Below are 22,118 nucleotides of genomic sequence, written 5' to 3' on the forward strand. Positions count from 1 at the left end.
GCCCACAGAGTTCCGGCCCCCGGGGCCGCAGAGAGGCCAGTGCTGGAGCCGAGGCCACTTGATGCGCGGCGTCCCGACCGAGGGAGAGGCCTACGAGAGGAAGAGTGTGGGAGGCGGCCGATAGGCGGGGGAGGACCCCGCCCGAGGCGGGCGCGGGGTCGGGGGTCTGGGGACCGGGCCCGAGAGCAGGCGCCGGCGCCGCGGGCTGAGCGGCCCCCTCGGACAGCGGAGCACGGGCTGGCCGTGTCCAGCGCAGGGCGAACCGCCCTACGGGCCGGGCGTGTCCGGCGCGGGGCAAGCCGGCCCGGTGCTTAGTGGGTCTCGGTGCTAGCGCATACAGTCAGTGCTACGGAGATGATGGAAGAGCGGAAGCGCGGCCCCGGCCAATCTCCCGCAACCATCAGTAGAATGAAGGGCTCTCCCGAGCCTCCTCTTCGGCGTCACAACAAAACTCAGCGGTCCGTGGTTGTAGGTAAAGTGGCTCCCAAGGGAGGGGACAGAGCTCTGCAACCCCAGAAGTATGGGACGGCAGAGCCCCCGAGGCCCCACAGAGGGCGCCGTCGCGGAAGGAGAGCTCCTCAAGGCCCAGGGGTCCTGGCTCTGGTCTCTGCCTGGTGAGGTTTCTCCTTGGGAACCCCCAGAGGCCACGTGCCTGCTTCAGGGACCAAGGTGCAGGCTGGACCGCCTGGGGCAGAGAGAGACAAGGATGGACAGAGGCCAGCGTTGCTCTAGAACCCAGTGTCCAAAGTTAGCAGAGTTTGCTTCTTGGGCCAATATCCAAGTTGCCCCTGCGTTCTTTCCCTGATGGAGTTTGTTGAGTTCCCAGTATTATACGGAGTTTCTCCACTAGATTGAAAACAGTCTTAATCTTAAGCCTGAAGAAAAATAGGAACAAAAAAATTCTAAGATAATTCTGTCTGGGGTTTGTTGTTTGTTTCGTTTCCCCAAATCAAGAGAAAAACCAAAGATGTCCCTCATTGGCCATCATCAAGGTCTCTACAGATCAGCTACAAACCATACAACCAATAGAACTCCGGGCTGGTTTTGCTGGGTAAAGAAGAAATGGGTAAGAGAAGTGAGGTCCTGGGTCACAGGCAACTCTCTAGCTCCATCCACAGGCCAGCATTTGGAAAGCTTGTGTCCTTTTGTATGACAAGGAATAATTGAAAATAAAGTTCTGCGTTTAAAAAGTCAGTGTCAGGGACTTGCCTGATGGTCCAGCAGTTAAGACTCCATGCTCCCAATGCAGGGGGCCTGGGTTGGATCCCTGGTCGGGGAACTAAGATCCTACACACCCCAACTACTGAGCCTGCATGCCGCAACACAGAGCCCGCATGCTGCAACGAAGACCCAGCGCAGCCACAATAAATTAAAAAATAACAAAAAATTAAAAAGTAATAATAATAAAAATTATTTAAAAATAAAGATCGCACATGCCGCAACTAAAGATTCCGCACGCTGCAACTAAAACGAACAAACAAAAGATCCCACACGCTGCAACTAAGACCCAGGGCAGTCAAACAAATAAATAAATAAATTTTAAAGTCAGTTTCACAAAAAAGTCAGTTTCGTTTAACTTGGCTTAAAAAACAGAAATCTTAAGATTTAGGTGCTTGCACCGCCCCCCCTTTGATGGAGGGGTTCCTTCCGGGTTCCCTCGTCACAGCGGTGCTGCTCACACTTTCCGGTTTCCAATGGGCCCACAGAATGTCCGGTCCGCTTGTGTTTGTCACTTAAAGTCTTAGGTGGAAGCCACTAGGCAGGACAGACACCGCTTTCCTAAAGACACTAAGTTAATACAAGGGAATTAGGATGATGCTTTCTACCTGACGTGTTCATGTTTTGTTCTTTTTTTTTTTTTTTTGCGGTACGCGGGCCTCTCACTGTTGTGGCCTCTCCCGTTTCAGAGCACAGGCTCCGGACGTGCAGGCTCAGCGGCCATGGCTCACGGGCCCAGCCGCTCCATGGCATGTGGGATCTTCCCGGACCGGGGCACGAATCCGCGTCCCCTGCATCGGCAGGCGGACTCTCAACCACTGCGCCACCAGGGAAGCCCCGTGTTCATGTTTAATTGACAAACGTGGGGTTCTCAGCCGCCCATGCTGCGCTGTTTTGCTGACGGGATTCCCCCAACATCCCCCCTCCCCACAGGACATTTTTTTTTCTCTGAAGGAGTCCTCAAGCTTTGAAGACCTGGAGGAGAGACTGCAGAAGTTAAAGGTGCAAGTGGACAGCTTGGCCTCCAGCCTGACCTTGAGCCCAGGGTGAGGGGACACAGCTGCCCCCGAGAGCCCAGGCCAGCAGGAGCAGAGTGGTCCCCACCCAGGCCCAGTGCAGAGGACTCTGCCCCCAGAGCCTGGGCAGCAGGTGTGGTTCCTGAGTCCCCTGCATCTGGCCAGACCCTTGGGGAGCTGGGGCCTTCCGTCAGGCCCCAGGACTTCCCAGCACTGAAGCTGCAGCGCCAGCTGCCCAAGCTGCCCAGTGTCTCCCAGGGACAGAAGCCTCTCCACTTGAGTCTGGAGCCCCCCAGCATCACTCTTCGGTCTTGCTCTCCTAGGACAGTTGGGCCTTCAGGGGCTGATCTCTCTCCCTCACCCAGCTGGGGCCCTTCCGCTCCCATTCTCTCTTCAGGCTCCAAAAGGACCTGCTGGTTCCAGTCTCTGGAGCCCCAGCTCATGCGCCCCAGTCCAGCCAAAAGAAAAGCTGCTGGCTCGGCCTGGTCCCCCTGGGCCCGAGCCCCCAGGGCAGGGCCTCCGGCTGCTGGTCCCCACCCTACCCACCGAAGCCCTCTCCTAGGGCCCCTGCAGCCCCTCCCCTCCTGGCTCCAGGGTGAAGAGGCTAGAGGGGAGGGAGCACGGAGCCCTCAGGGCCTCATTTTCCCCGCATTGTGTTTGCTCTTGGCGAGCAGGCGGCTCTCTCCTCCCCCCTGGAGCCGCACCGCACCTCCCCACCAGCTGGACCGACAGGCCCACCCAGCAGAAGGCCAGCACAGCCAGGCCATCCCCAGAGGCACGCGAGGTGGGGGGACCCTCAGCACAGGGGCTCAGCTGCCTGGCCACCACCCTGAGGACAGGAGACATGCCGTGAGCGTTGGCCTGCCCCTTGAAGGGCTGAGCTGGGACCTCTGCCTTCCCAGGAGAAGAGCAGGGTCAGCTGCATAGTCTGGACAGACCTTGGAAGCAAGTCGCTCAAGCCCTGTGGCACTGATGGAGCCCCGGGGTCGTCTGGGAGGGGCTGGGAGTGGCACCTTTGGGACCGGCCTCCAGTGCCCTCACGTCCAGTAGGGGCTGGCCCTGGCGAAAAAGCAGGACTGGGAGCTGGCCAGGACCCCAGGCCCACAGCAAGTTGAGAAGCTCGTGGCTCTCACCCCCTCCCCTAGTAAGTGCTGTGCACCCCACGTGCGGCACCAGAGCCGGGTGGTTGTGGCCTCCGCTCCCGTGGACACTATGGTCAGGGGCTCAGGCAAGCCGCTGGCCACCCACTGCTCTCCCTGTGCTTGTGCACACACCTGGTGGGCACGGGGGCCTGTCCTTCCTGCGAGGCTTTAGTGTCTGTGGCTAGGACGATATGATTGTCATGGGTGCATTCACAGACACTTCTGAAACATAAGCAATGAGTGGCAGGAGTTTTAACTCCTGGTGAGAACATGTCAGTGAACAGGGTTCCCGCCTGCCCCACCCTGCCCCTGCCTGGGAGACCTCAGCCCTCTCCCTTCCCAAGAAGGGCTCCGGCCTGGGAGTCCCCTGCCAGTGGCCGGCAGCCAGAAGCACACCCTGCCCTCTCCACCTCCCACCCAAGGACTGGGACCTGCGGGGGAGGGTCTCCCGGGGACCCCTCCTCACCACACTCACCTCTAGGGGGAGCTATGACTTCCACTGGCATTTTTTTTTAATGGATGTTGGAAGAAAATTTTTCATCCCAGAAGAAAAGCACAGACACACAGCTGTCAGCCTCAAGCTTCCTGAGCTGCCCCCTCACCACAGCAGGAGGCTGTGAGGACACACGTCTCACACAGCAGCCCGACACCATTTCTTTCTGTCGCCATGGTAACAGCTGGTGCTCCAGGGAGCTACCAGTGGCTGCACCACCCACTTCTGGACACCCACCTCCAGAGGCCTGATCCAGACCCAGCAGCCATCTGGCCTTCTCACAGACAGCCTTTGTCCATTACCTGGCCCTCGCAGCTTCCTGCCGTCGGGCAAGCCCTGGGCTGCAGGGAAGAGCCCACACAGGATGAGTGTGACATGCAGCCTTGGGGAAATCCTTAGCTTCTCCTCTTCAAGTTAGGAAGCAGCAGCAACCTTCGTGAGTGTGAGAACTGTGCCCGCCCAGCATCACCAGAGGAGCCTCCCTTTGGGGTCCCCTAGAAGCAGCAGGATCCTCCCCTGCCTGGCCCACTCCTGCTGCATGGACCTGGGCTGCCATGTGGATCATAAACTCTTGCACGGCCCTTTCTGACTTTCACGTGCTTCCAGAAGCTCATAGTTGCCTTAGGAAGTGGCACGTGTAAGTCCCTGCAGGCCTCAGCCTGGGCCCCAGACCCAGAGTGGACCACGGAGCCAGGGCCTGCGAGTCAGGGGATGTAGAGGGAAGGGGTGGAGACCGGGACAAAGCTGTTTCCGGGAGACTCTTTCCAGACGTGGCCCAGACTCCACGACCTTTAAGAACTGCCTGGGATGATGCAAGGGCGGCACTTCCGAGACAAGGGCTTCCAGGAGGGGCGTTCCTTGGCCTGGAGGTAGATTTGGGGCTCCTCTCTCTGGGCCTCAGCGTCCAGCAGAGAGGAGGCGAGGCTGGAGCCTCTTCCAGGGGGTGGGGGCGTGCGTCTTCCAGCTGCTCTGCCTCCTCTCGGGGTTGGAGGCATGTTTGGGGGGCAGGGGCTCACAGCTCAACTTGTCTTTAGCGTGACTGAGCCACTAGGAAACGCTCCGCCAGCACCTCCTGCTTTTTCTCCTGCCGCCCGCACGGTGCGCTGCAAGCTGGGCTCAGGGGCGCAGCGTGAAAGGGGGTGCCTCTCTGGGTGCCCAGTGGGCTGTGACCCGCGAGCACCCAGGGGATTGGAGTGGGGGATGCAGGCCTCCACAGGGGGAATTCTGCCCATCAGGGATGGATCAGGCCCAGGTCCCAGCAATGCCCTCAGAAACGGGGCCTGCGCTCTCTGAAGAGGAGATGCACAGGGCGGCCGCGGGGGGCACAGTGGCCTGAGTTCCAGCACTGGGAGGGGGAGGCTCCGCCCTCCTCTTCTCCAGCACCAGCCGGGGTACCAACCGTCCTCCACCCAAGACGTTTTTTTTAACTTGCAACCTTTTATGGGGCTGGCGTGTTTTGACAAGGAATACACTCTCAGGAGACTGCAGGACTAAGTTTACATCTGATTTACTGTATTTTAAAGTCTGGGGTGTTAGTGGGGAAGAGGCAAAGTGAGCACTGAGTCAGCGCAGGCGGAGGAGGAGGTGCGGGGTGGGGCTGAGGGAGCGCAGCACTGCCTGCCCTTGGGACTTGCCTGGTGGCCCCAGGATAAGAGCAGTGACAGGAGGTGGGGTCAGAAGGCCCTGCAGAGAATGGCTGGGGTGCAGCACCCAGGGGAACCTTGCTTGTCCCTGCCCCTGCCCGGAGGCCCTCCAGCCAGAAGCAGGGAAAGCTCCCTGCAAGTTCCAGCCTTGGGGTCCGGCAAGAACAAGCTCGCCCGTCTCCAGGGTCCCAAATGCCAAGCTCCTGTCCCATTCCTCCCAAAAGGCGCCATCTGCGTCCCAGTGGCTGTGGCTGGGCCCAGTGGGGTCCTGGGTAGGCAGGAAGGGCCACTGTTCCCAGCAAGCACTTCCCCCAAGCCGGCTGAGCATGCCGGTGAAGACTGTCCCTCCAGCCACCCAGCTGCTGACCACACGATCAACTCTCAGCACTTCCCCTCCCCTTTCCCAGACCCTGCGCCCTCCAGGAAGCCTCTGAGGACCTGGCCAGAGCCACCTCCTTCCTTTCCCATCCAGGACCTGAGTGGCTGGAGGGGACTCGGAGATGCCTCGGAGACCAAGCTCCTTCAAACAAATGCTAGCCTTTGCCACCAGAGGGTGCGGCCCTTAATACAAGTGTGAGGCCCGGCCGCCCCGGCGCCCTGTGGTCCTGGGCCCAGAGCCATCTCGGGCCTCACGTTCTCAACGGGACCCTGACTCCTTGTCTATCTCCCCGCTAAATCCTGCCCAAGCTCTGGGCCGGGCAGGGGAGGGAGTCGCGAGGGCACGCGCCGCTGCCAGAGCTGCCGCGGAGGGTCAGGCGAGGCCGCGTCCTGGAGGGCCGACGCCGGAGCAGGGCGCCCTCTTGCGTGGGGGTCCCGCGGGACAAAGGCCGGCCAGCATCCCACCCCTGGGGCAAGACCCACCGAGCTCGGGAAAAGGGCGCCCTCGGGTGCTCGGGCGCGGCCTGCTCACGGCTCCCGGCCCCCAGCGCCCGGCGACTGGGGGCGCGGGGCGCGGCTGCGCTCGCCATCGGGCGTGCAGGCCTTGGCCGACAGCGCCCTCTCGCGGCCGGAGCGGAAGGCCGCCGTCACGGTCACCAGGTAGGCGGTGCCCGGCGCCAGGCCCTGCAGCGTGGTGCTGTTCCGGCCCGCGGGCACCTCCAAGATCTGCGCCGCGCCACCCCGCAGGGGCCCGACCTGAACGTGGTAGCCGAGCGCGGCGGCCGGGCCCAGCGCCGGGGCCCAGCTCACGCGCAGGCTGCGCGGCCTGGCGTGCGAGATGACGATGCGCTCCGGCCCGGTCTCCTCTGCGGGGGAAGTGCCTGTGAGCTGGGAGGGGGCCGCGCCGCCCGGCCCCGCGCCCTGCCCGGCCGCGCCGGCACCCCCAGCCCGCCCGGCCCCGCGTCCCGCCTCACCCGGCAGAGTGCGCACCCGCAGGTGCTGTGGCCTCAGGAGCCGCACGTTGGACTCCGGCACCAGCGCCACGTCGTAGTCCGTGTCAGGGTCCAGGCCGGCCCAGGCCCAGCCCGTGGCGTTCCCTGGCAGCTGCTGGCGGCGCGCCGTTCCCGGCTCGGCGCTGGTCGCCAGCTCCAAAAGGTAGTAGCCCGAGTCGGCGGTCAGTAGGGGCGGCCAGGCCAGACGGAAGCCGCTGGACGTGACCTCGGAGGCACGGAGCTGATGCGGCCACATCGCGTCTGCGGGGGGACAGGGCAGAGAACAGAGATGCCTCCTCGCAGCGGACCCTGGGGCACTGACTGTTGACTCCCGGAAGACACCCAGAGGCGGGGAGCAGGGCGCGGGGCGCCAGGCCAGCCCCGGCCACACCCACCAGATGCTAAGGATCCGCAGAAGGACATAAGTGCAGCCAGCCCCCTACTTTGCCCCGTCAGGAGCTTCCCTCCTGGCCTCAGCTCCAGGCTCAAACCAGTGCGGAGGTATAGCAGCCACCTCCCACCCAGTCCAGTGGCCTGGACAAGGGCCCCTCAAAGGTGGCAGGATCCAAACTGATGTCACGATGTCAGAGAACAGAGGACCAGCCCCCCATCCAGCCTGAGTGACCAGCACAGAGTCCGGGGTCAGCTCAGCTCCGAACAGTCAAGGAAAACGGGGCCCACGGTACAGCCAAGAGACGGGGAGCCACTGGAGAATGCCCCGAGGTGCAGGAGAGATGTGACAACCCCAGGAGCAGCTGGACCTGGAGTTTCGGGTGCTGCCGGCGTCCAGTCCCCAGGAGAGTGTGTTGGGAGCACTCCAGGGTGGGACCCCCAAACGTGTGTTACTCCTGGGCTTTGATGCCGAGCACCACAGGGCCGTCTGAGTGACGGTGCAGGGGGGGTGAAGCTGATAAATGTCGGGACAGGGTTAAGCCCTTCGGGACCCCATGCTGCCTTCTTTAATGCTGGGTGTGCAGCTGCCCGGCTGGCACGTCCCTCGCCCATCCCCCACACTCAGACCCTGCCCCCACTCCCAGGAGCCCCCGCCCTACTGCCTCACTGCCCTGCAGCCTTGGGTTTTTCCTGTCCAGCTGCTTGCCCTTTCTCCTGCTGTCGCCTCCAGGCTCAGCCACAGTGGTTGATCCAGGGGCCACCAGGGCCAGGTGTCCTGGAGTAAATCTTCGGAAGGACACTCTACCTCCCTCCAACCCACAGTTCAACCCCTTCCAGTTTCAGATGGACGATTAACCACAGGTGGAGACTTGGGAGGACGCTGGGGTCGTTGGCATTTTTCAGTGGCTACAGCCAACCTTGCCAGTGGCCAGGCCATTCAACACCAGCTCCCTCTCCCACCAGGTTTAGCTGGGTCAGGGCGTTCCACAAGAAACTCGGAGGGGAGCTGCTAGCCCCCACAGCGGGCCCTCCAAGGTCCGGCCTCCTCTCCAGCAATCCCCACAACCGCCTGCAGTGCAGTCCCACTCCAACCCCTCCGCGGCTGCCCTCGCCCCTAGCTCTTGGGGGGCAGTCTCGGCCCTTCCTGACCTGGCCCTCCCCCTCCCTCCAGGCTTGGTGGGCCCCTCTGCAGAGTCTCCAGGCTTGGAACCTCCTACACTTCCTCTCCAGGTAGACACATTCCACCAGATGCAGCACCTGAGTCCCTCAGCCCACACCAAGTCCCCCACTCTCCAGCAGAGAGCCCCACCTGGAGGTGTTTACTCAAGCCTGCCCCTCTGTCCCGCCTCAGCCCAGGTTGGGGGGCACCTGGGGTGAACGGCTGGAGTGTGTCCCTGGAGAAGCCGTGTGTGCACCCCTGTCCCTGCAGCCCTGGCCTCTGCTCCAGGCATGTGAGGTCCTCCTGGAGGCTCACCTGGCCCTCTTCCTGAGTTCCCCGCTGGGGCTCCCCGGGCTCCGCCTCCTCCCACCTACCAAGAATGGAGCCCCTCAGCGCCTGGGTGATGATGTGCAGGTCATCCACATCCACAAAGTGCAGATGCTTCTCAGCGGGGGCCGAGGCGGCGGCCGACAGCTCCAGGAGGTTGCCGCGGCCAGTGCTGACGACGAAGACGGTGACGCCCAGGTCCTTCAGCTCCTGCATGGGGGGCCCCACGGGGTCGCTGGAGCCGCCGTCTGTCACCCACACCAGCACCTTGGGCACCCCCGGCCGGGCCCCCGCCGCCTTGGCAAACAGCTGCTCCTTGGCATATGCCAGCGCCAGGCCAGTGTTGGTGTCACCCATGCGCTGGGCTGCAGCGCGTATGGCGTCCTGGATGGCCGAGCCTGAGCTGTGCTGGCCGAAGGGGAACTCGGTGTGCGGCCGACTGCCCACGTGCACCAGGCTGGCACGCAGGGCCCCAGGGCCCAGGGGCAGCAGGGCCGCCAGCCGCCCCAAAAACTCCCGAACTCGGGAAAACTCATAATGAGACACGCTGGCCGAGCTGTCCAACAGAAACAGCAGGTCCCCCTGGGGGGCAGATGCCGGGGGGCCTGGGGGAGAGGGAAGGGTTCAGCCCCAGGTCGTGGCCCCCAGACAGCCGCACACCCAGGTCAGAACCCCCAGGGCCTGAGCCTTCCCTAAGCTGGCGCTTGCCCTCACCCAAGAAAGCCCTGAAAGCCTGCTCAGCCACACCCCAAACGTCCTGGGGTGGCACCCGGGGGAGAGGGGCCCTAAGCCAAGAGGGGTCCACACTCTCAGCAGTTCCAACTCTGCATCCTGGCCGCATGCCTGGGGCACCCCCTGGGCTCCTGTCTTGTCTGCAAAGGAGAGCTGACCCCTCCAAGCCCCCACACCCTCCCTGTCTTCAGCAGACTCTGCGCAGGCTGGACCCAGCCCAGCCCCCAGGCGTGGTGGGTGGATGGGCTTGGCTTTCAAGAAGCAGCCTACACCGCTCAGCCTCCAGGTAAAGCAACCGGTGGGGCGTGCGGTGGGGGCACAGAGGCAGCTGGGGAGACTGGGGACAGAGGTGGAGGCGTGTGGGGGGCAGAGGTGGAGGCATGGGGGGAACAGAGCGCTGACTGCAGCCCCTCCCACAGCCCGGAGTCCTGACCCCACTTACAGATGATGTCACCCCTCCCCTGGCCCCCATCCTCTGCTCCACCTGGACCCAGGAAGCAGGTTACCTGCTGCAGCAGCCCGAGGGCCCTATATGCCCCTCCAAGGCCTCCCCCTTCCTCCCGGCACCCCGGGGGGCAAATGGGGCCCTTCGCCACTGTGTCATGAGCAGACAGCGGCCTGGGGTGTCTCGGTTCTGGTCCCGGCCTTGCGGCCTCAGTTTCCCCCAACCCAGTGGGGCGACGCCAACCCTCTCACCATCCCTCTATTAATGGTCACTCCAAGGAAAGGGAAACTGAGGCAGGGACAAGCCTCCCCGACAGGCCCCTCCCCCTCCCCGTCCAGGCCCCAAGATCCCGCGGAGTTGCCGGCAGGGCCCGCGCCGCAGGTGGGTGTGGTCCCCTGCCAGCTGCCCCCGCCCTACAGCCGCGGAAGGAGAGCGTGGCTCGGTGCGGACATGGTGGGGGGGGGCGGGGCGCTGGGACCTGAGTCCGGCCTGGCCGCCCGCCGCACTCACCACGCTCCGCGCCGCTCCGCGCCAGCCGCAGGCTCAGGGCCAGGCCGAGCACCGTCCAGGGCAGCATCGCGCGCGACGGGACGGCCACGCTCTGCCTCCGCTCGTGGCTCGCTCGCTCCTGAGCTGCGGGGCGCGCGGCCGAGCGGGTCGGACCCGGGCCCCGCCCCCGGAGCCCGCCCCCGGGAGCCCCCGCCCACCGCGGCCCCGCCCCGAGGTCTCGCCCTGGCGCGCGCGCTACCCCGCGTGCGGAGGAGCACCGGCTCCGGGGAGGCGCGCGCACAAAGGGCCCAAACGTGGGGCGACACGCGGCACTCACCGGGATGCCGCCGAGGCACACGCGGGCGGCACGCACACACAGACGCTGCGGTCTCTCTTTCCGGCTGTAAGGCCTTGGAGTCAGCCCTGTCCCCTACCCCCTGCCCCCAGCCCCCAGCCAGGAGCCGAGCAGGGAGCCTCCAAGCTGGGTCATCCCTAGGCCCTCTGCCCTTGGCTCCGCAGTGTTGGGAGTCCCTGAAGCCAAGCCCAAGAGAGCCCCAGGGGGTATGAGAGTGTGTGGGTGACACCAAAAACAACGTCCCCCCAACAAGTCCCAGGCTCTGGCCACAGAGACTGGGGAGGGGCAGGTGTATGGGAGCTGTGACATGTTCCTCCAAGGAATGACCAACAGAGATTAGGAGGGTGGAACTTAGAAAGGAGACAGGGCGTCGGGAGAGGAAAGAAGCCTGAGACCTTCAAGGGGAGCTTCCGGGGGGACACCTCACCTGGCTTCTTAGAGGAAGAGGCATAGGAGCTGAGGATGGCTGGTTCAGGCCTGTCCAGTGTGATCATGCTGGGCATACCGCTGTCCCCATGGGCCCTGCCCAATGAGGGGCCCAGGGCTGAGGCCAAACTCCAGGACTGAGGACAGAACCCCCCAAGCAGCCCATTGGGGAAACCCTCCACTGTGACCAGGAGGCGCGCATCTGGGATCCTGGCTAGACCAGAGCAGAGGTGGTTGGCTGCAGGGGACATCCTGAGGGACACTCAGTGCCCCCAGGGCAGATTCCTTGCCCTTAGGCAAGATGGGGCAGTGTCCCGTGGGCAGGAGTGAGGTCCAGGAGAGCCCTGCCCCCCTCCCTCCTAAGATGCCTTCCTGTGGGGTCACCCCCGCCTTCTCCCAGCCACTCCTCTCTGTGCAGCTGGGTGGGGGGCACAGGTCCCCCACGGGGAGGAGGCAGGGCCATCTCTGCCAGGATGTCCCCTCCCTTTCCCCCCTCCCCAGGAGGATGCCCAGCAGGGAGGACGGATGGGACTCAATGGTTTTCCTTCCTCCCTCTGGCAGGTGAGACGCCAGGCTGGGAGACAGACTGGAGCTCTGACTTTGCCTAAAAAAGGAAGCAGCTCAGCTAAGCCTGAGGAGCTGGGGCAGGAACAAGCAAGAACTGTGTCCCCGCCGTCCCACCCCCCACCCCCCCGCCGGGAATCTTGGCAGTGCTGGGGCTGGCTCAGCTCCACAGACCTCAGGCCTCGGCTGGGACCAGAAACTGCCTGGTGCTTCCGCCTGGGCCCCGGGGGGGGCGGCAATGGGCTCGAACCCCCAAAGTTCAGGGTGTACCACCCAGAGGGACCGTGCCTGGCCCCCAGCCCTCCGGCACTCGAGGCTGAGCAGGGCTGCTGCGGAGGTGGGACTGTGAGCGGAGGCAGCTGGAGGAGAGCCAGGGGCCCCGCGGGGAGCTGACCCAGGTGCAGACGGCCCACACGGCCTGGCTCCTGTTCTAGCTCGATGGGCACCCACCAGCAGGGAGCGGGCAGCACCGGATCTGCCCTGTGGGTCCCCACTCCTGCCCAGCGGTGGGCCCACTGTCACACCTCGGCTGTGCTGCTGGGCTGACGGGGCCTTCTGGAAAAACTGAGCCACTCTTCTTGGCCATGACTCAAGCCCTCGAGGAAGCAGGCGTCCTCCTCCCTCCAGCCTCTCCGTCAGAGGGAGAAGGGACGGGGGCCTGGCCTTGGGAGTGGTCAGCCAGGGCCTCTCCCTAGCCTTGGCCAAGCTCGGCCACCTGCCTTGGCCACCTGATGCTCGTGCTGAGCTCTGGCCTGACCCCTGCAAACTGAGACCACCCCACCCCCACCAGGTCAGCTCTGCCCCCCTCAGTCCCCTGATCTGCTCTGTGGCTCAGCCGGCCACACCCCCCCCTGCTGCCAGCATCACGGGGGGTCCCCTTCCCCCCCCCCCCGAGGTGAGACATGGGCAGATGGAGGGTCCCCAGAGAACACAGGGGTCAGCCAGGGGTGTAGTGGTCAGGGCCAGGGCTGGGCTTGAGACAGACGCCAGAGGAAGCACAAATATAATGACCGGGAAACATCCTTTCTGAAGCAAGACAGGCCTGGGGGCAGGGGGAGCAGAGAAGGACGGAGGCGTCCTGCACACATCCGGCCCTGGCCCCAGCCCCCTCCCTCCCCTGGGGCCAGCCCCTGCCTGGCCCTGTGTTCTGGGGACCAGGAGGAGGGAGCAGCCTGTGGCCTTGGCCCAGTCCGGGAGTCCCCAAGCATCACTTCCCAGAGCTGGCGCACCCTGCCTGTCGGTTCACAGGCAGGTGGACAGGGCTCCACAAAACCCAGGGACAACGTTTGCTCTCCAAGGCACCGCCCCTGCTCCCCGCTGGTCTGCAGGAACGCGCCCTCCTCCACACCGTCCAGGCCTCTGCAGAGAAGAAGGGCCTTTTGTCCCCAGCTCACTGTGGTCATGTTGACCCCTGGGAAAAGGGCAGCTCCCGGGGCCTCTGACCCCACCCCTGACCCCAGCTGAGAGTCCGAGAGGCAGAGTGGCTCGGCTCCACCCTGCCCCGCAGAGATGCCTGTGATGCTGGTTTTCGTGTCAGTTGTATCTTACACAGGCACCCACACACACACAGCTGGGAACACAGAAACCAGAAGTGGGGGTCGGCTGCTGTGGGCCTGGAGGGTAGCGTGGGCGAGCCCGAGGCCCCCTGACTGCACGCAACAGTCACAGGAGCAGAGGGAAGGGGTGGCCGAGAGCGGCAGGGCCCAGAGGCCCCGGCCGACACCCACCCACACATTCTTCTAGGCTCGACTTGCCTGTTTGTGGTCAGGGACGTGCCAGGGCCTGAGGGCTAGTCCTGGGGGTCTGGTGGTCCCATCGTCTCGTTCCCTAGGGGCCTGGGCCTGCCCCTTGCGGCCCCAGAGACGACCCCTGCCCAGTCCTTCAGCCAACAACACCCAGGGTGGCAGGGAAGACAGCTGATGGGGTGGGCAGCCTGGGTACGGGGGTGGGTGCCACCCCATCTGCATTCATCAGTTATCTGTGTGCTGGGCCCAGCCACACAATAGGCTCTGCACTGGGGACGTGCAGGCACTGGGCAGAGCCCCTGTCCTCCCAGCCCTGCCGGGCTAGAACGAGGATGGGGAGCGGTGAGTTTGCAAAGATGTATGTCTACTTATCTTCCCCTTGGAGGGTGGGGTCGTGTCAGACCAGGGGGCAGGAGCTAGAGGAAGTACCAGAGCCCTGGGGTGGGGGCCTGCCAGTGTATGTGAGGGCAGCAAGGATGCCTGGGAGGCATAAAGGGCAGGGGCAGGCTTCATGGGGGAGGCGAGGGCCTAGGGGCAGGATGGGGACTGATGCCAGGCCTCGAAGAAGTAGAGGCCCAAGGGCACAGCTGGGAGGCAGAAAGGCAGGCAGGCAGCAGGTGCTCCTGGTTTTCAGCCTGTGCAGGGAACTGAATAGTGGTGCCCTTCCCGAGGGGGGACCCCTCCCTAGTTTGGGTTCCCTGTGCTGGAACCTTCTGTAACAGGGAGGTGACCCTCATGCCCTGTCCTAGCCCCAAGCAGGGTTCAGGCAGGCTTACATAGGGAAAGAGAGAGCAGGGAGGGACAGAACTGTGTCAGCACCTTGGTTGGGGGGAGTCCCCGGGGTGGGGGTGGGACCATGGGGCAAGGGGAGGGGCCTCAGTCCCCAGAGTCAGCACAGGGCTGGCTCTGCCTGTTCCTCCCCAGCCCACCCAGCACAGCTCAGTTTCTGCCCAGCACCCCTTGCCTGGCCCACATGCCTGGGTGGGGCCGGGCTCACACCTGGGGTACAGACCATGGGGACAGAACGGGCCAGCTCTCCTAGCCCTGCCTAGCTGCTCACCACTCAGAGTGTGCCTGCAGACACCTGGGCTGCTAGGAAATGCTTTGTGAATCAATAAGTGGCCTTGGGCAGATCAGGGAACCTTGCGAAGCCCAGACTCTACACCTGTGGGGTCTGGACAGTGCCCCCCCCAGGTGTGTGAGGGCCGGCAGACAGAGGGGATGCAGGCACGCCCTCACATGCACACACATGTACACCCACACACGATGCACACGCGCGCACACACACACACAGGCACGCGCATGGCCAGGCACGCTCTTTTGGGGCAGGGGCCTGGGTACTTGCAGAAAGAGAATTTTTTGCCCGAAGTGGAGGTCACCTCTGACCCACCCAGTAGCTCAGGGCCTCTACCCTCCACTTTACCGTCCTCCCTGATGGCTGGCCCCCTACAGCAGACCCCTAGGCTCCTCTGTCAACCTTCCACAGCCTCCCACAAGTATTCCTTTTGTGAGTGGGTGGGAAGAGCTGGAGCTGAGGCAGACTGTCCCCGGGGCCAGCTGGAGGCCACGTGGGGCTTGGGCAGGCCTGGGAAGCCGGGACACACCTTAGGAACCAGTGGGCTCAGCAGCTGAGCTCCCCATGGTGGCCTCCCCGCCCCCACCAGGCCCAGCTGTTGTTTTGATGACTCCAGGGCCAGGCGGATCCTCAGGAGAGTCCTCTGACGCCTGGCCAGAGCTTGCCCAACCCTAGACGGGAGGGGAAGGAAGGCGGCTTCAGACCGGGGAAGCTCTCCTCGGGCACGGGGCAGCCAGCCGGGCCCCCATCTGACCGGCCACAGACAATAGGAAAACCCCAAGGACTCCTGCTGGACCTGAATCAGCCCCATTTCGGGCCCTGTTCAAGCCACGAGTGAGCCCTGAGCGCTGATCCTTGGGCACGTCTGGGCCCTGACCTCCTGGTCACAGGTGGAGCCCTGCTGGCCACATGGTGCGCTAGATCCTTTCCAGGGCCTTCCAGCTATTACTAGATTCTGGACGAATTACAACAAACTTTTTTTTTTTTTTTTTTTGTGGTATGCGGGCCTCTCACTGTTGTGGCCTCTCCCGTTGCGGAGCGCAGGCTCCGGACACGCAGGCTCAGCGGCCATGGCTCACGGGCCCAGCCGCTCCGCGGCGTGTGGGATCTTCCCGGACCGGGGCACGAACCCGTGTCCCCTGCATCGGCAGGCGGACTCTCAACCATTGCACCACCAGGGAAGCCCACAACAAACACATTTTTAATACACTGCTGGGCTTACAAGGCAGTAGATATCTTCCAAGCCCCCTCCCCTCCAGGAAACGCTAGAAAGAAGTGTATAAATAAACAGAAGAATAGGGAACAGAAACCCAGGATGATGAACGGAAACAAATGGGAAAGCAGAGAATCCCCTGAACGCAGAGATGGAGCCACAGTGCATCAGGGCCACAGTGGGGGTGCCCTGCACAGCGGGGTACTAACCAGGACCCTAACGGGGGCCCAGGTTGGTCACGGCTCACAAGGGCATCCTCTGTGGAGGGACGTGGCCTCAGAATGTTCACAGGTGCGCTGATGCTTAACAAGTACAAACATTCAAAGAAACATTATGCTGTTTCTGAGTCAGCAGAAGCAACAAATAACAGATCTAGGCCCCCAAAGGCAAAGGGAGTGCAGTTGTTAGGTACAGTCTGTAAAATAACTATGTGTGTGGCTTCCCTGGCGGTCCAGCGGTTAAGACTCCACGCTCCCAATGCAGGGGGTGAGGGTTTGATCCCTGGTTGGGGAGCTAAGATGTCGCATGCCGCAGGGCACTGCCAAAAAATAAATAATTAAAAGAAAAAAAAAAGAAACAACTATGTGTGAAACGTTCCAGAAGTCGAAGCTGGAACCCAAATCACGAGCATATGCACCAAGAGATCATCAAAATCATCAGATTTGAATAAGAAGTGAGTAGTATAACTTTTAGATAGGGCGACATAATAATTTAAGTTAAATGGATGTGATAATCAGCAGATTAGACTCAGCTAGTGCTTAGTGAACTCAAAGAGGGAGATGAGGAAATTGCCCAGAACGCAGCACTGGGAGACAAGGAGATGGAAAACACAGAAGAGAGTTGAACTGACATGAGTGGTGAAAGCACAATGGGAAGCATTCACGTAATAGGTGTTTCCCAGGAAAAAATGTGGAGAATGAATGAGACAGAATTGAAGAAATAATGGTTGAGAATTCTCCAGAACTGCTGAAAGATGTGAATCTGTAGAAACGGGACACACCGTGTGTACCAAGGGGATAAATAAGAACATAACCACAACCACAAACATGCTTAAAAGCACAGAAAGCAAAAGACGAAAGAGATCTTAAAATTATCCAGAGAGAACAGACAGAGCCCTCACTCTAAACGCTGACCCTGGTCTCGGGCTGAGCCCTGCATGACCTAGCGCTCTGGCCGCTGAAGTTCTGGAACCGTGGAGCGTGGAAGTCTCCCCACCTCTGGGACTCGCTGGAGGCCGCTGCCGGACCAGACAGGGGGCCCGCAGGGACTGCCCGTTGTCGGGGCACAGGAGCCCAGGACAGCCACAGTGGCAGAAGCCAGGAAGGCCGCCTCTCTCCGAGCCTGGCCACGCGCCCCTTCTCCGAGAGCCATCTCCCTGTTCTCTGGGGGCGTCCCAGCCCCTCGGCTGCTGCGGGGACTGCGGAGGCCGGTGAGGGTGGGGAAGGGCCGTCCCGGTCCGGAGGAGTCCGGTGCCACCTCGCGGCCCCTCGGAGCACTGCGCACGGGGCCGCGCGGCACGCACGGGATTTCACGGCCGGGACCTGGACGCAGACCCTGAGCTCACCAGCCTGGAGCCAGCGATGGGGGACACGGGGGGAGTTCGGGGGCCTCCGGGATTTGGAGAGGCCTCTGGGATCACACCCAGGCTTAGAGCTGCTCCTCCCCGTCGGGGTGGCGGCAGGGTCCGGGACTCCAGGTCGGGGGTGGCAGCAGCGAGCGGAGGCGTCGGGCCAGGCGGGAGCGGGCGGCCGAGGCGAGCACCAGCAGCGGAGGCAGCGAGAGGAATCCCGACACGATGAGCGCTGCGGAGCCGCGGTCGGACAGCAGCGCGCGGCACGCAGGGCGGGGCGCCGGGTGGACCTGAGGGCGGGGCGGACGGTCAGGCGGGGCTGTGGGGCCTCAGTTCCGAGACGGGGCCTGGCAGCAGGTGGACGGGGCGGGAGCTAAGCCCCGCTTCGGCTGTGAGTTGGCCGGGGGCGGGGGGGGAGCCGGTGCAGATGGACCGGGGCGGGGCCTGGTGACAAAAGGACCGGGAGAGGGCGGGGCCTCAATTCCGGGGCGGGGCCGGGGGGACGCAGAGGGATTGGGGCGGGGCCTGAGAGCCGGGGGACCGGGGCGGGGCCGGGAGAGGAGACAGCGGGGCCTGAGGTCTGGCAGAGCCGGTGTCGGGGGTGGGTGGGGGGGCTGGGGCTGGCTGTGAGGCAGGCATTTCTCAGCCGAGGATGGGAGATGGAGACCCAGGCGGTAAATGGCCCGAGTAGGAGCCCCTTGAGGGGAGGCTCAGAGAATAGCTCTCTCTGCTCTCCCATGGCCCTTTCCTAAGTTGGCAGCTGACCCCGAGGCCCTACCCTGGGGTGTTGCCATCTGGCGCCACCTTGTCTACTGCGGCCCAGCGTTCGGCCCCCTTCCCCTGGCCCCCCCTTCCCCAGATGGGCGGAAAGGGGCCCATCTGCCTATACCCTCCCTATCCCAGACCAAGCCATAACCCCTTCCATACGTGGGGAAACCCATCCCAGGGGAGGAGGGGTCTTCAGGGGGGCTGTGTGTTGGGGGAGGCTGGGAAGATGGGGACTGTGGACTGGTTAAATCTGACAATATCTTTATCTTCTCTTCCTGGAACCCTCCTCCTCTTCCCACCCTGCCCAGCTGTCCAGGCCCTGGCAGCTCCTGGTACAAGGCTGAGAGGCCTCAGGGGAGGGGAGAGAGCCTTCCCCTTGGGTGGCAAACAAAAGCCCTTCTTTTGCTGTGGCCAGTGGGGTGGGGGGGCTTGGCAGGAGAAGGAGCTCTTCAGGGAGGGGCACACGTGCCTCCAGGGACCTGCACTCCCCGAGGACCCCAGACAGTCCCTCAGCCCCGCACCCGTGGACGGCGCAGCTCACCCTTGAGTGGCACAGGAATCCCAGGTACACAGTGGTGGCTGCGGGCAGCAGCAGCAGCAGGAACACGGCTGCGGGCAGCAGCAGGTGGAGCACGAGCCCAGCCAGGGCCCGACCCGGCAGCAGCAGGACCCCCAGGCCTTGGGCAGCCAGGCCTGCCCACCCTGGGGACATCAGGTCTGAGGCCTGGCGGTCAGGAAGCCTTCGGGGCAGCATGGGTGCTGTGTCTGAAGCGCCTCCTCCCTCCTCCTCCTCTGTCTCCCTCTCCTGCTCACTCATGCTCTCTTGGCAGTGGGCCTGGTGGGCTCACAGTGGTGGTCACGTGGCAGGACTGATGCCCATCCTCCGCCCCCCGCCCAGGTCAGATTAGCAACCTTTTAACCCTAGGTTGCCAGGTCAGACCTCCACCCAGACCCCAGCAACCAGATAGTGGACTCAGCTGGAGGGCAGGGCCCTGGTCCAGGTAGGTCCGGCCCTGACCATCAGTCTCTCCAGGGTCACACCTGAGCCTCAGGTCCTCGCTGCCAGGCTGACCCTCTCTCTGCCAGGTTACTACAGCTCCAGCCCTGCCCAGTCTCCCCCGCCAGCCCCTGCGTGCTCTGGTCGGAGCCTGCACAGCTGTCCTGAGAGCTCAGCACTGGGCCGTCCTCACCCCAGGTCCCGCCCTCTCCCCACTTCCAGACCCTGCAACAATGGTTTCATTTCATCAGTCTCAACTCTGGCAACTGCCCCATCCGTAGCTGCCACGGGAAGGTCAACATCTGACCTCGCCCCCTCTGGTTCCCTCATCCCCAAACCTGGCCCCTCTCAGCATCAGAACAGCCCCAGAAGATGCTGGGTGCCCACACTGCAGGGCTGTTGAGAGGGCACGTGGGTAACGTATGTGAAATGCTTAATGTGGAACTCAGCACACAGTAGGTGCTCAATAATGGCAGCTACCATTACAGGTATCCTTTGTGTCAGAATCCAATCCATCCTGAAAACAGGGGGAGTGTGTATTCTGTGATTTCAAGTAAGCAGGGAGGAAGCATTCCCAGCCCCTCTGAAAACCCCAACTAATTTCTCCAAATATTACCAAAATACTCTTAGCACCTAACAGCCTCCCAGGGTTTCCGTGCACGACATACAGTGTTTTAAACACCACTTACAGGGACTTCCCTAGTGGTCCAGTGGGTAAGCCTCTGTGCTCCCAATGCAGGGGGCCTGGGTTTGATCCCTGGTCGGGGAACTAGCTCCTGCATGCATGCCACAACTAAGAGTTCACATGCTGCAACTAAGAAGCCTGCATGCCTCAACTAAAGATCCCACATGCTGCAACTAAGAACCGGTGCAGCCAAAATAAATCAATAAATAAAGTTATTTGAAAAATAATAACAAATAAATAAACACCACTGACATTACTAGCTGACACTTAAACCACTGAGTACGTTGTCTGGGAGCTGGATGAAGGAGGCCGGGTGGCACCAGATGCGATGTTTCTCTTTCCCTCCCCCTACAGTCCACCTCATCCCTTCCAACTTTTCTTCCAACGTTTTCCAGGCCTCTCAAGCTCACCAGCACCCCTCAGACACGTAGGGATGTGGGACGATGACAGCGACATGCACAGCTTGTTCAAGGGACGCGGTTGGAGACACGCCGGCCAGGACAGCTGCTGAGGCCCCCTGCAATACACGCCAAGCCCTGCTGCCCAGCATGTGTGCAATTGAACTGCTTGCACTGGCACACGCGTGTGAAGATTTCACGGTAGCTGTTTATTTATTCTGATAGTGAAGTTGGGGTAAAAAAGAGAGTTCAGACAGCAAGTGTATTGGACTCATCTCCTTTCTAAGCCCCACCCTCTCCCCCAGGTCCTCCACTCATTCATTCACTCACTCAACAAGCACTCCGTTGAGCTCCCGCTGTGCGCCAGGCACGATGGATGCCTGTGGATTCAACGCGGAGGGAGGCCAACAGAGGCCTCTGCCTGTAGCGGGACAGCTCTTTGCAGGTCACTGAGCAAGCTGCAGTGCCCAGGCCATGGCAGAAGCCGGGGGGACAGGCCCCACGGCCCACTCTCACTGCCTTCTGCCTGTGGGGAGGCCACCAGGAAGCAGTTTCTAGCTTCCGTGGCTCTGAGGTACAGGACGGTGCACGGGGCCCCCAGGGCGCGGCTGCAGCACAGAGGCTGCTCCTCAGCAACGGGGTCCCCTCCCACCCCGTGTCCTCGTGCCCCTGTCATCTGGCCCTGCTCCTTTCAGCGTCTTCCTGGGTCATCCTGTGGGGACAGAGTGCAGAGGGCTGACACCCTTGCTTTTCTGGCCTTTGCCGGCTGCTTAACCAGTAAACTGTCTGCATCCACCCAGAACACCTTGCTCCTTACGGGACGAATCTGCTGGCCTGTGCGACATGCTCTCACGAAGCTCTCATTCTAGAGGAGGAGTGACCGTGGCATACAGGGTGGGACCCGTGTGGCTGGGGAGTGGGACGGGGCCTCTCAGCTCCTCGCCTGGAGACCCACCCTTTGGATCTGGCACCTGGAAGGGCTGCCTCTCCGGAGGGCAGGGCCCTGAGGACACCTCGTCCATCTCTGGAAGCTGGGGAGGGGCTGGGGTAGGAGCCACCACCCCAAAGCCGTGCTGCCTCTTGGTGAGTCATCATGAGAGGCGCTGGAGGGACAAGGCTGCAGAGGCTGCCCCACGTCCTTCTCCCGTCTGGGCTCTGGACGGGTGGCCTCACCCAGGGATTGGGGGATGGGAAGGCACCTTCAGGGCCTGCCACCCACCCGGCCCACCCTGCCCCAGGGCCCCAGAGCCACGGTGACCAACCTGGAGGCCTTACTGAGGGCTTCCTGCAGCACCACGTCCACCGTCCAGATGTAGCCCGTCTCCAATCAGTCCTCCCTCTGCCTGGCTCCCTCCTTCAACTGCCTGGGGCTCTGCCCCTTCACAGCCCCTGGAGACCTGCCTCAGTCTCCTCTCAGGGGGCTTCCTATCCCACCCCTTGGTCCAGGTTGCCTGCCTGGTGTCGCTGGAGAACCTTCTGTCCTCATGCGGCATCTGGGTGGGGGGAAGGGTCCCACCTCACCCTGCCCACCACCCCAGCCTGGTCTTAGCCAGCAGGTACAGGAGTGGGGCTGGGGGGCAGGGCTTGAGCGGGGGACCCAGGGGAAGGTGTGTGGGTGTCTCCTGGGGGCGAGTCGTGGCACATCAAAGGCTGTGCTCCTCGAGGAGCTGTGGTCCACGGGCAAGTTCCTACCTGCCTGGTCTTTGTCTCCTGGGAGAGAGGACAAGCCAGAGGCCCTGGCAGTTGCCAGGGGCTGACGGCTGCTGGGACGGGGCTGTGGCCCGCAGGCAGGGCCTCCCCTTAAGTTGCTGGGTAAACGGGTGGAGAACTGGCCCTTAGCCCGGCCCCCGGGAGGCCCCACCGCCACCGCACAACTGCAGCTCCAGCCTTCCACC

At 62.8% G+C, this 22,118-nt stretch overlaps 2 protein-coding genes across 4 annotated transcripts; both read right to left on the reverse strand.

Moving 5' to 3' along the window:
• Positions 1-5,360: 5,360 nt before the first annotated feature.
• VWA1 (von Willebrand factor A domain containing 1) lies at positions 5,361-10,602 on the reverse strand. Of its 3 annotated transcripts, none has more exons than XM_027110530.1 (4): positions 10,449-10,602; positions 8,809-9,366; positions 6,865-7,143; positions 5,361-6,756 (listed from the first exon to the last, which is right to left on the reverse strand). In XM_027110530.1, the coding sequence occupies exons 1-4, from the start codon at positions 10,513-10,515 to the stop codon at positions 6,419-6,421; spliced, it is 1,242 nt and encodes a 413-aa protein (XP_026966331.1). In that variant the 5' UTR covers positions 10,516-10,602; the 3' UTR covers positions 5,361-6,418. The 3 variants fall into 3 exon arrangements, 2 of the variants coding, with proteins under 2 accessions (XP_026966331.1, XP_026966332.1); XM_027110531.1 differs by having other exon boundaries at positions 6,578-6,756; positions 6,881-7,143; XR_003433480.1 differs by lacking the exon at positions 5,361-6,756 and having other exon boundaries at positions 7,031-7,143; positions 8,809-8,971.
• A 6,838-nt stretch (positions 10,603-17,440) lies between these two features.
• TMEM278 (transmembrane protein 278) lies at positions 17,441-19,925 on the reverse strand. The gene is given in 2 exon segments (XM_027108320.1): positions 17,441-17,665; positions 18,685-19,925. Coding segments are annotated over 2 exon segments (501 nt in total). The 5' UTR covers positions 18,961-19,925.
• Positions 19,926-22,118: the final 2,193 nt, after the last annotated feature.

Source organism: Aethalodelphis obliquidens, unplaced genomic scaffold (assembly GCF_003676395.1).
Source record: "Aethalodelphis obliquidens isolate GAN/ISIS:26980383/991018 unplaced genomic scaffold, ASM367639v1 scaffold9, whole genome shotgun sequence".
Taxonomy (NCBI): Eukaryota; Metazoa; Chordata; class Mammalia; order Artiodactyla; family Delphinidae; genus Aethalodelphis; species Aethalodelphis obliquidens.